General features: G+C 60.4%; 1 protein-coding gene across 1 annotated transcript; it reads left to right on the forward strand.

Moving 5' to 3' along the window:
• Nucleotides 1-2,619: 2,619 nt before the first annotated feature.
• LOC104631446 (kallikrein-14) lies at nt 2,620-7,922 on the forward strand. Its single transcript, XM_075738260.1, has 5 exons — nt 2,620-2,701; nt 2,804-2,966; nt 4,033-4,286; nt 6,755-6,891; nt 7,770-7,922. The coding sequence occupies exons 1-5, from the start codon at nt 2,620-2,622 to the stop codon at nt 7,920-7,922; spliced, it is 789 nt and encodes a 262-aa protein (XP_075594375.1).
• The last annotated feature ends 5,451 nt before the right edge of the window (nt 7,923-13,373 follow it).

Below are 13,373 nucleotides of genomic sequence, written 5' to 3' on the forward strand. Positions count from 1 at the left end.
GGCTGGCCAACCCAGCACGTGCTGATCTCCAACACTGACCAATGGGATTCGTTGGCTCGCAAAGGCAGCTGGCCAATAGGACGTGCTGGTCTCCAAAGCCACCAGCCAATGAACACATCCACATCTCCAAACCCAGTTGACCCATCACCACGCACGACCTTCCAAAGCCGTTGGCCGATCCCCTCGCGTCGGTCTCCAAAGCCGCTGGCCAACGTCACGCGTTTACCTCCAACGTCACCGACCAATCGCCTTCCTCGCCTTTCCTCCGCGTCTCCCGACCGTATCCAATCCGTCTCCTCCGCATCGTCGCTGCCGCCATGATGACCACCGTAGCCGCCCGACCAATCGACTCCTGCCGCCGCCCCCTCTCCGTGAAGCAAGCCGAGGCGGTGCCGTGGAAGCGCCGAGGGATTAGGGAAGGAGGCGTCTTCGCGCCCGTCAGACGTTATAAAACCGACGGCTCTCACGTGGGAGGGACGGGAGGAGGAGGAGAAGGAGGAGAAGGAGGAGGAGGAGGAGGAGGAGGAGGAGGAGAAGGAGGAGGAGGAGGAGGAGGAGGAAGAGGAGAAGACGCGCCGGGGCCGGTTGGGACGGTTTTCTTTAGGCGTAGGGTGGAAGGGGACACGCAAAGAGAGAGAGACACCAGGGATTCATCACCGTCCCCGCGGCCGGCCGGGACATCGGGCAGGAATTGGGAAAGTCCGGCTGGGAAGGAGCGAGGAGGGACCACCACCACCACCACCACCACCACCACCACCACCACCATCACCCCGGCCCCCCGGCGGGGCACAACGGGGACCTGCGGAGAGGTTTGTCGGGATGGGGGTGGTGGGTGGGGGCTGATGGGGTCCCTTCAGGTCATGGTCATTCCTTCCCCTGGTCTCCATCCTCCCTCCTTCTTGCTTGCTTCATCCCTGATCTCCATCCATCCTTCCTTCCCCAAGTTTGATCCATCCCTCCTTTCCTGGTCTCCATCCATCCCCCCTTCTCCATCTTGAAGCCATCCCCGATCTCCTTCCGTCCTTCTCCATCTTTGACCCATTCCTAATCTCCATCCTTCCTTCCTTCTCCATGTTTGCACCCTCCCTGATCTCCATTCATCCCTCCTTCTCCAGCCTTGCCCCATCCCCGATCTCCATCCTTCCTTCTGCACGCTTGCTCCATCCCTCATCTCCATCCATCCTTCCTGCTCCACGCTTGTTTCATCCCTTCATCCCAGATCTCCATCCATCCCTTCATCCCAGATCTCCATCCATCCCTTCATCTCAGATCTCCAGCCATCCTTTCTTCTCCATGATCACTCCATCCCTCCTTCTCCATGCTTCCTCCATCCATGATCTCTATCCCTCCTGCCCCACACTGACCCCATCCCTCCTTCCCCACGTCCCTCCTTCCATCCACCCCTCCATCTCTGCTCTCTCTCCATCCCTCCATCCTCAACCTTCCTCCCTCAGCCCCCACCTTCTCCAGTCCACCACCCATATCCATGGGACCCACCACCTCTGTCCATGGGGCCCACCACCCATCTCCATGGGTCCCACCACCCATATCCATGGGGTCCACCTCCCACGTCCATGGGGCCCACTTCCTTTATCTATGGGGCCCATGGCACATGTCCACAGGGAGTGGTGCCCCACACCCATGGGTGGCTCCAACCCATGGCCATGGGAACCGTGTCCCACAGTCACGTGGAGCCTTGACCCACTTCTGTGGGGCCCACAACCCTCTTCCGTGGGGAGCAATGACCCGCTGCCATGAGGAACCACGACCCACGTTCATGGGGAGCAATGACCCATGGCCATGGGTGCCTCCAACCCATGGCCATGAGAACCCATGACTCAGAACCATGGGTGCCTCCAACCCACGGCCGTGGGGAACCGTGACTCAGAACCGTGGGGAACCATGACCCATGGCCATGGAGAACCACGACCCATGGACAACCATAACCCACAGCCATGGGGGACCACGACCCACAACCACCGGGAGCAATGACCCACGTCCTTACAACCCAACAACTCCACGGGGAGCAACGACCCACACCCAAAGGTGTCTCCAACCCCTTGAAGAACCTTGACCCCCAACCATGGTTGGGGGGGGGGGGGGCGCCCACAAGCTCGTATCTCCAGGGGGTACGACCCACAGCCCCAGCCCGAGGGAGGCATCCAAGGGCAGTGCGAGGTGCTGGGAGGTCAATCGCCTCAAGACAAGGTGGGGGAGGCGGAGGAGTTGGTGGAGCCCATAATTAGGGACCTCATTAACGATGACTGTGTTGATTGCCGCCGTGGCACTCGGGATAATGATGTCACCGTTGCAAAAGCACGATGACGGGGCGAATTGTGTAGCTTCGACCTCTGGGCGGAGGGGACCAATGTTTTGGGGGGGGGGGGGGGGGGGAACGGGACCCCGTCACGCTGGTGTAGACCCCAAAATAGTGTGGAGCCACCACAATTCCCCTCCCCACCCCACCCCGAAGTATGAGGAGGTACCACGATACCCCCCAAGAAACATCTCACCTTCTCCTGGAGCTGGGAGTCGACCAACAGGTCCAGGCGAAGCCCAAAACCCACCCCCCCACCACCACCACGGGACTAACACCTCTACCCCACAGCGGCCACGACGATGGAGTTACGAGCCACGGCGGCCCCCAGGCTATGGGGCACCGTCAAGCTTCTGGGAACTTTGGTCTTGGTGGCATCCACGGGTAAGTAGAGGGGCGGATGGGTCAACCGGAGGCGGAGACACTCACGCGGTGGCACTGAGACGCGTCTTCTCCTCCCCCCCCCGGGTTCTTCACCCCTCGCAGCGTCTTCGGTGACGGGCGAAACGCGCGTGGTGGGCGGCATGGACTGCGAGCCCCACTCGCAACCGTGGCAGGTGGCCATCCTCGACATGTACAAGCTCTACTGCGGCGGCGTCCTCGTGGCCAGGCAGTGGGTGGTGACGGCGGCCCACTGCACCACGCCGGGGTAAGGGCCAACGTCTCCCCGCGTCACCCGAACGGCGTCACCTCAACCTGTCGCGGTGTGCGCAGCCGCATACCCCACCACCACCACCATCACCCGGAACCACGTGGCGTGGTCTTCGTGGTTCACGCGGGGCCTGTGTCGTGGTTTCACCCGTTGGTCACGGACGTGGTGTGGGTTTGGTGGTCTATGGTGGCCCACGGGTGTTCTGGTCGTGTTGTAGATCCCGTGTCCTACACGTGTTCTGGTCATGCTGTAGACCCCGTGTCCCACACGTGGGCCACACCATGTCCCACATGTCTCCTGGCCGTGTTGTAGACCCCGTGTCCCACACGTGTTCTGGTCATGCTGCAGACCCCGTGTCCCACACGTGGGCCATGCCATGTCCCACACGTGTTCTGGTCATGCTGTAGACCCCGTGTCCCACATGTGGGCCACACCATGTCCCACATCTCTCCTGGCCGTGTTGTAGACCCCGTGTCCCACACGTGTTCTGGTCGTGCTGTAGACCCCGTGTCCCACATGTGGGCCACACCGTGTCCCACATCTCTCCTGGCCGTGTTGTAGACCCCGTGTCCCACACGTGTTCTGGTCGTGCTGTAGACCCCGTGTCCCACATGTGGGCCACACCATGTCCCACATGTCTCCTGGCCGTGTTGTAGACCCCGTGTCCTACATGTGTTCTGGTCATGCTGTAGACCCCGTGTCCCACACGTGGGCCACACCATGTCCCACATCTCTCCTGGCCCTGCTGCAGAACTCGTGTCCTACACGTGGGCCACGCCGTGTCCCACACATGTTCTGGTCATGCTGCAGACCCCGCGTCCCACAGGTGGGCCACGCTATATCCCACCCATGTCCTGTCCATGCTGTGTCCCACCACATGCCACGGCTGCATCGTGGTCTCCATGTCCCATTCACGGGCCACGTCGTGTCCCACACGTGTCCTGGCCACATCCCACGCATCCCATGGCCGGGCCGCCATCTCCCCCGTGTCCCAGCCGTGCCACGTCCCACAGGACCCACGGCCACGTCCCAATGTCCCACGCGTCCCTCCTGCCTGCTGTAGGATCACCTCCATCCGCCTGGGCAAGCACAACCTCTACACGCGGGAGTGGGGCGAGGTGCAGAAGATGGTGCAGAAGTTCGTGTCACACCCCAACTATGACCCCACCACCAAGGACAACGACATCATGATGCTGAAACTCCTGACGCCCGTCACCCTCACCAACAGGATCCAGCCCGTTCCCGTCGCCTCCTGTCTCCCGGAACCTGGCACCACCTGCACCACGTCAGGATGGGGGGCCACCACCTCCCCAGAAGGTACCCAGTACCCGTGGCCTCTTCTGAATGCCTGGGTCCTCTCCTGGAGGTGTGGGTTTCTCCCCTGGACATCTGGGTCATCTTCTTGGCACCTTGGTCCTCTCATGAGTGCCTGAGCCCTCTTCTGGACACCTAGGTCCACTCCCAGATGCCTGGGTCTTCTCCTGAACACCCAAGTCCCACCCTGGGCACCTACGTCCTCTCCTGGACACCTGGGTGCCCTCATAGACATCAGGGTCCTCTCCTGGACATCTGGTTTCTCCCCTGAACACCCGAGTCCCTCCCCTTGGCCACCAGCGTCCTCTCAGGAGCACCTGGATCTTCTCTGAGATGTCTGGGTGGTCTCCTGGACATCTGGGTTTCCCTCCTGGACATCTGGGTCATCTTCTTGGCACCTTGGTCCTCTCATGAGTGCCTGGGTGCTCTCCTGAACACCTGGGTCCTCTCCTGGACGCCTGGGTCCCCTCCCAGATGCCTGGGTCTTCTCCTGAACACCCAAGTACCCTCCTGGACACCTGTGTCCTCTCCTGGACAGCTGGGTCCCTTCATGGACATCAGGATCCCCTCCTAGATGCCTGGGTCTTCTCCTGAACACCCAAGTCCCACCCTGGGCACCTACGTCCTCTCCTGGACACCTGGATGCCCTCATAGACATCAGGGTCCTCTCCTGGACATCTGGTTTCTCCCCTGAACACCCAAGTCCCTCCCCTTGGCCACCAGCATCCTCTCAGGAGCGCCTGGATCTTCTCTGAGATGCCTGGGTGGTCTCCTGGACATCTGGGTGGTCTCCTGGACATCTGGGTCCTCTCCTAGAGGTGTGGGTTTCCCTCCTGGACATCTGGGTCATCTTCTTGGCACCTTGGTCCTCTCATGAGTGCCTGAGCCCTCTTCTGGACACCTAGGTCCACTCCCAGATGCCTGGGTCTTCTCCTGAACACCCAAGTCCCGTCCTGGGCACCTAGGTCCTCTCCTGGACATCTGGGTCCTCTCCAAACACCCAAGTCCTCTCCTGGGCACCTACATCCTCTCCTGAACATCTGAGTGGTCTCCTGGACCTCTGGGTGGTCTCCTGAACATCTCGTGGTCTCCTGGACCTCTGGATGGTCTCCTCAATAGCTGGGTGATCTCTTGAACATCTGAGTGGTCTCCTGGACCTCTGGGTGATCTCCTGAACATCTGGGTGGTCTCCTGGACCTCTGGGTGGTCTCCTCAATAGTTGGGTGATCTCTTGAACATCTGAGTGGTCTCCTGGACCTGTGGGTGGTCTCCTGGACCTCTGGGTGGTCTCCTGAACATCTGGGTGGTCTCTCGAACATCTGAGTGGTCTTCTGAACATCTGGGTGGTTTTTTTGAACATCTGAGCGGTTTCCTGAACATCTAGGTGGTCTCCTGAAGATCTGGGTCCTCTCTTAAGAAATGAAAACCAAAAGGGGCAGCAGAGGAGGAAAAGGAAGGAAATAACCTAAAATTGGGTGAATTTATACCAAAGATGATGACACGAAGTGAGAAGAAACACCCTAAAAACATCTAAAGTTCTATAAATCGAATATCGGATCAAACGAGAAATAAATCTTACGGAGTTCCATCAAACGGAAAGGGAATATGGGAAAGAAAAGGGGAAAAATAATTTTAAAAAATTTAATGAAAATCAAAGATTAATTAAATGGAAGGAAATTAGTTGAGCAGAATAAAGGGAGGAGAATAAAATTGAAATAAATTAAATACTACAGAGAATTAAATTAAAACTATTAAAATCCTGGAAGGAAAAAAAAAAAAGGGGTGAAACGGGATGAAATAGGTGAAATGGGAAAAAAAAATGAGTGAAAAGGGAGAAAATGGGTGAAATGGGGAAAAAAATGAGTGAAACTGGATAAAATGGGTGAAATGGGGAAAAAAATGAGTGAAATTGGATAAAATGGGTGAAATGGGGGAAAAAAAAATGGGTGAAATGGAGAAAATGGGTGAAATTGGAGAAAAAAATGGGTGAAAGGGGAGAAAAATAGCACCAGCCAAAAACGAAATTAGAGGAAACGAAAGGAAAAAAAAAACCAAACGTAACGAAGCGAAGACAGACGGAATTTCAGAGAACCACCCCCCAAAAAAAAAAAAAAAACCCAATTTTTGGAAATTTTCCCCTTCCGGGGAGTTTTCACCCCTGGAGAGGGGGCGGAGCTGAGCTTTTCCGTCGTCAAATTTGAAAACGCTCCCCAAAAAACTCGGTTTTTTTTTTTTCTTCCCCAAACCAAAACTATCGAACTAGAGGAGCATCTCCACGGGAGAGACGCAAGTTCTTCTCCTCCGGGGTGGGGTGGGGTGGGACGGGACGGTGTGGGGGGGGGTGTCGGCGGTGGGAGGGGGGTTATTTTTGGTGGTGGTGGGGTGGGAGGTGGGTGAATTTCTGCCGGTTCTCGGGTCGATTGCTCTGGTTTCTTTCTTCTCCCACCCCGTCCCTCCGTTTCCCGTCTCAGTTTCTTACCCGGACGTCTTGCAGTGCGTCAACGTCACCATCTTCTCGATGGCCGAGTGTCGCCGGTTATACCCCGGTTCCATCACCGAGAACATGCTGTGCGCCGGGAGTCTCCAAGGCGGTAGGGATTCTTGCCAGGTACGGTCAAAATGTCCTCTTCTGCCGATTTGTCGCCAGGGAGGTTGTCTTCCCTCCGGGAATTGTCCTCTCGTTGTCACCACGAGGTCTTCCTCTGTTGGTTGACCTCACGGTGGCTCATGAATCCATGAATCCAGTGATGTTCCTCAACCAAATTGGTCCAAATTATTCACAGTTGGCCAACTCAACAACCGGTCAACCCAAGAGGTGTTGCCCAAGCCGGTGATGTTCTTCAACCCAACAAGGGTTGGCCAACCCAAGTAGAATCGGCCAACTTGGCAACGGCTGGCAAATCCAAAGAGATTTGGACAACCCGCTGGTGTGGTTGACCAACCCGATGATGTTCCTCAACCAAACAAGGGTTGGCCAAATTATTCACAGTTGGCCAACTCAACAACCGGTCAACCCAAGAGGTGTTGCCCAAGCCGGTGATGTTCTTCAACCCAACAAGGGTTGGCCAACCCAAGTAGAATCGGCCAACTTGGCAACGGCTGGCAAATCCAAAGAGATTTGGACAACCCGCTGGTGTGGTTGACCAACCCGGTGATGGTTAAAGCATTAGTTGACCCAATGGGAGTCGGTCACCCAACACAATGATGGTGGAACAACTCAAGACGTGGACAACCCAACGTCAGGGGTTGGTTGACCCAGTTGTAGATTATCGACCCCCAAAAGGTTCACCAAACCAGTTGGAGGTGACCAATCCAACGGCGGTTGGCCAACCCAACGATAACGGCTGGCCAACCCAACAACGGTTGGCCAACCTAGAGAGGTCAAACGATCCAATGAGGTGGGTCAAGCCACTGGGAGTTGGCCAACTCAACAAAGCTTGGGTGATCCAGTGGAGAATGGTGGGTTCACACCAAGTCTTTCCATAGGGCGACTCCGGAGGACCTCTGGTTTGCAACGGGACCCTCCAAGGTATCGTCTCCTGGGGCATGGAGAAGTGTGGGCAGCCCAAGAGACCTGGTGTCTACACCAAGGTCTGTAGATACGCCCAGTGGATCCAGAAGATCATGAAGGACAACTAGTGACGTTCCAGCAGCTTCCAAGTGGTCAGCGGGAGGTCGGAGGACCACGTCCGCTCTACCACACTGCTCGCCGGGGCAGGACGCTGGGACAACAGAAGCTGCGGCGAGGTTGTGGGTAGAGCTGAGGGGGTCACCTGGTGAAGCTGGTGAGAGGGTGGGCGGGAAGGCAGGAGAAATTAAAACGTTGTGATGTTTGGTGGGAAATTTTGTCCTTTCAACCTGTCGTCCCCACCACCACCTTCCAAAAATAATTAGATTTCAAGATCAATCCCTGATATCGCTTCTCCTCCAGGGTTGTCCACAGGCCCAGTGTCCACTCGTGGCCACGGGTATCGTTTTGAGGTCAAACCTTTCCCACCACCACCACCCCCCCCCAAAAAAAAGTGACTTTCCGGGGAGGAGAAGTCGGTTTTATTTGAAGACAAACCTCGTTTCCTTCACTCGCGCTCTCCTACCATCTCAGAAGGACCAAAACCTGGGGCTGTGGTGGCCTTTTGGTGGCACTGAGGACATGGGATGCTGGTGGATGAGTCCTTCAACCCAAATGGAGTTGGTCAACTCAACAAGGGTTACCAACCAAAGATGGTTGCCCAATTACGGCTGGCCATCCGGCCTAGCCAAAAGGAGACACCCCATGGGAATGAAGAACCCAACAAGCATCAACCAATGCAACAAGGGTCGCCCAATTCCATGAGGGTCATCCAACGCAATGACGGTTGGCCAACCCAACAAGAGTCTGCCAACTCAACAAGGGTCAACCAAGCTGGTGAGGGATGACCAACCCAAGAAAGTTGGTCAACCCAGTGAAGGTCACCCAACCGATGATGGCTGGCCAACCCAACAAGGGTTGGTCAATCCAACAAGGGTTACCCAACTCCATGATGGTTGGTCAACCCAATGTCTACTGGGTTCTTCTTAGGCTGGTGACCACGTGTTTGTTTCGGTTGTGCCTTTTTGTCCCCCGAAGGGCGGTGCCGGGAGGTCACCTTCTCCACCCCGCCCCACCTCTGGGGAGGGTCCTTTGTCTTCTAAGATGGTGCCCATGGAAGCCCTGGGGGCTTCGTGGCCACCAGGAGGACGAGTTGGCAAGGCAAGAGGTCTCCTTCCTTCCGGAGGAGGCATCTAGAGATGCTTTGGCTCGCTGAGGAGGACTCTTGGTGGCCCTGACTTCGGTGGCACGGCCACATCGGGGACATCCCCACGGAGGGTCAGGTAGGAGCCATCTGGGGAGGGGTCGTGGCCACCAACCCTGGAGCTTCAAAGAGAAGATGGAGCCACGGCAGCCAGGTGCTCCAGCCCGCCCCACGCCGAACTGGGGAAACGCCATTGGCTGAGCTCTTGCTAAGACCCACCTACCTCAGATTGGAGAAACGCCATTGGTTGGGCACTCCTTGAGAGCCACCTACCTCAGGTTGGGGAAATGTCATTGGTTGGGCTCAACCTAAGACCCTCCCACCCCAAGATCAGGGGGAGATCATTGGTTGGGCTCTCCTCAAGACCCACCCACCCCAAAGTGGAGCCACCCCATTGGTTGAGCTCTTCCCAAGACCTGCCCACCTCAAATTGGGGCAATACCATTGGTTGAGCTCTTCCCAAGACCCACCCACCCCAAAATGAAGCCACCCCATTGGTTGAGCTCTTCCCAAGACCCGCCCACCTCAAATTGAGGCAATACCATTGGTTGAGCTCTTCCCAAGACCCACCCACCCCAAGGTGAAGCCACCCCATTGGTTGAACTCTTCCCAAGACCCATCCTCCCCAAAATGAAGCCACCCCATTGGTTGAACTCTTCCCAAGACCCACCCACCTCAAATTGGGGCAATACCATTGGTTGAACTTTTCCCAAGACCCACCCTCCCCAAAATGAAGCCACCCCATTGGTTGAACTCTTCCCAAGACCCACCCACCCCAAGATGAAGCCACCCCATTGGTCGAGCATCCCACACGAGGCGCTGTCACCTTCCCCCCTCCCCCCTACACCAGTGGGGCGTGGCTTCCACCACCAACCAATCACCCGCCACCTGCCCGAGCCGGGCGACGAGGTTGGTTGGTTCCCTTGATTATGGCCCTTAAAAAAAAAAAAAAAAAAAAAAAAAACAAAAAAAAATAAAAATAAAATCATTTTTTACGAGTGTAATGAAGCGTTAACGAGGAGCAAGCCCAGGCGATGACCTCAGCGCCCGCGTCACGCCCAAGGCGCGGCTGTTGTCGCGCGGCGTCGGGGGGGGGGGGGGCGGGGCCTGCTTAATCCCGCGTTAATCTGGCAGGGAACAGGCAGGAGGCAGGCAGCGGGGCAGGGGGGGTTGGGAATGGGGGCACCCCGCCCCACATCTCCCCATAGATTCTGTCGGAGACCCACGTCACCCCATAGATATAGATATACCACAGGGGACCCACGTCACCCCATAGATATACCACAGGGGACCCACTTCACCCCACAGATTCCATAGGGGACCCACTTCACCCCATAGATATACCACAGGGGACCCACATCACCCCATAGATTCCATAGGGGACCCACATCATCCCATAGATATACCACAGGGGACCCACATCACCCCATAGATTCCATAGGGGACCCACTTCACCCCATAGATATACCACAGGGGACCCACTTCACCCCACAGATTCCATAGGGGACCCACGTCACCCCATAGATATACCACAGGGGACCCACTTCACCCCACAGATTCCATAGGGGACCCACATCACCCCATAGATATACCACAGGGAACCCACATCACCCCATAGATTCCATAGGGTACCCACATCATCCCATAGATATACCACAGGGGACCCACTTCACCCCACAGATTCCATAGGGGACCCACTTCACCCCATAGATACTGTAAAGGACCCACTGCACCCCACAGACCCTATAGGGGACCCAGACATCCTGGCTGCCCCACTTCACCCCATAACCACCCCAATGGGACCCCGTTACCCCAGGGCACCCAGGTGACCAGACCCCCTTCCTCAGCCCCACAGCTGCCCCACGGCCACCCCATGGCCAAGCCATGGCTGCCCCACAGCTGCCCCAGGGCCACCCCCATGGCCAACCCACAGCTGCTCCACAACCACCCCACAACTGCCCCACAGCCACCCCATGGGCACCCCATGGACAAGCCACAACTGCCCCACAGCCACCCCACAGTCACCCCACAGTTGCCCCACGGCCACCCCATGGCCAAGCCATGGCCACCCTACACCTGCCCCACGGCCGACCCACGGCCACCCCACAGCCGGTCACCCCACAGCCACCCCACAGATGCCCCACGGCCACCCCACGGCCAAGCCATGGCCACCCTACACCTGCCCCACGGCCGACCCACGGCCACCCCACAGCCGGTCACCCCACAGCCACCCCACAGATGCCCCATGGCCACCCCACGGCCAAGCCATGGCCACCCCACACCTGCCCCACGGCTGCCCCATGGCCAACCCACAGGTGCTCCACGACCACCCCACAACTGCCCCACAGCCATTCACCCCATGGGCACCCCACAGCCACCCCATGGGCACCCCATGGGCACCCCACAGTCACCCCACAGCTGCCCCACGGCCACCCCACGGCCACCCCACAGCCACCCCACGCCGTGGGGCACGGGGGGGGTGTGGGGCTGGGTGTGTGGGGGGGGTGGGGTGTGAACGTGGCACCTGCCCGGGGAACGTCACCGAGCAAACACTGGGGTGGGGGGTGGGGGGGGGGGAAGGTGGGGGGCGGTTAACGAGCCCCGTTAATAATTAACGCGAGGCCCTTGATAACCGGGGGGCACCCAGCCGCCCCCCCCTGCTGCCCCCCCCCCACCCACCCACCCCACAGCACCCAACCCCCGGCCCCCCGCCATGGCCGCCCTGCGCCTCCTCCTGCTCCTGCTGCTGGGGACCCACGGTGAGGGGGGGGGGGGGGCCCCGGGGGGGGGGGGGGTTGGGGGTCCCTAGGGTGGGGGGGTGGGTGCAGGGGGGTCCCTGGGGGGGGGTTGGGGGTCCCTAGGGTGGGGGGGGGGTGCAGGGGGGTCCCTGGGGGGGGGTTGGGGGTCCCTAGGGTGGGGGGGGTGGGTGCAGGGGGGTCCCTGGGGGGGGGTTGGGGGTGCAGGGGAGTCCCCAGGGTGGGGGGGGGGGGTGCAGGGGGGTCTGGGGGGGGGTTGGGGGTACAGGGGGGTCCCTGGGGGGGGTCAGGGTGGGGGGGTTGGGGCGTCCCTAGGGTGGGGGGGGTGGGTGCAGGGGGGTCCCTGGGGGGGGGTTGGGGGTACAGGGGGGTCCCCAGGGTGGGGGGGTGCAGGAGGGTCCCTGGGGGGGGTGTCAGGGTGGGGGTTGGGGGTACAAGGGGGGTCCCTGGGGTGGGGGTTGGGGAGGGGGGGTCCCCAGGGTGGGGGGGTTGGGGGTCCCTAGGGTGGGGGGGGGGTGCAGGGGGGTCCCTGGGGGGGGGTTGGGGGTGCAGGGGAGTCCTCAGGGTGGGGGGGGGGGGTGCAGGGGGGTCTGGGGGGGGGGTTGGGGGTACAGGGGGGTCCCTGGGGGGGGTCAGGGTGGGGGGGTTGGGGGTCCCTAGGGTGGGGGGGGGGGGTGCAGGGGGGTCCCCGGGGGGGGTGTCAGGGTGGGGGTTGGGGGTACAGGGGGGGTCCCGGGGGTGGGGGTTGGGGAGGGGGGGTCCCTAGGGTGGGGGGGGTTGGGGGTAGAGGGGGGTCCCCAGGGTGGGGGGGAGGTGCAGGGGGGTCCCTGGGGGTGGGGGTTGGGGAGGGGGGGTCCCTAGGGTGGGGGGTTGGGGGTAGAGGGGGGTCCCCAAGGTGGGGGGGTGGTGCAGGGGGGGTCCCCAGGGTGGGGGTTGGGGGTCGCTGGGGGGGTGTCAGGGTGGGGGGTTGGGGAGGGGGGGTCCCCAAGGTGGGGGGGGTGCAGGGGGGGCCCCAGGGTGGGGGGGGGTACAGGGGTGTCCCTGGGGGGGGTCAGGGTGGGGGGTTGGGGGTACAGGGGGGTCCCCAGGGTGGGGGGTTGGGGGGGTCCCTGGGGGGGGGTTGGGGGTGCAGTGGGGTCCCTGGGGAGGGTCAGGGTGGGGGAGTTGGGGGTACAGGGGGGTCCCCAGGGTGGGGAGGTCCCCAGGGTGGGAGTTGGGGAGGGGGGGTCCCTAGGGTGGGGGGGGGTACAGGGGGGTCCCCGGGGTGGGGGGTTGGGGGTAGAGGGGGGTCGCTGGGGGGGTGTCGGGGGGGGGGGCAGGGGGGTCCCCAGGGTGGGGGGTTGGGGGGGTCCCTGGGGGTGTGGGGGGGGTCCCTGGGGGGGGCGGGGGGGGTACAGGGGGGTCCCCGGGTGGGGGGGGGGAGGAGGGTGCTGGAGGGGGGGAGGGGGGATGTCCCTGTGGGTGGGGGAGGGGGGGGTGTGTCAGTGTCCCCCAGTATCGCTCCCCTCCCCCCCCCAGGGTGGCCGTGGGGCGAGCGGATCCTGGGGGGCAGCGAGTGCCCC

Source organism: Balearica regulorum, chromosome 31 (genome assembly GCF_011004875.1).
Source record: "Balearica regulorum gibbericeps isolate bBalReg1 chromosome 31, bBalReg1.pri, whole genome shotgun sequence".
Classification (NCBI taxonomy): domain Eukaryota; kingdom Metazoa; phylum Chordata; class Aves; order Gruiformes; family Gruidae; genus Balearica; species Balearica regulorum.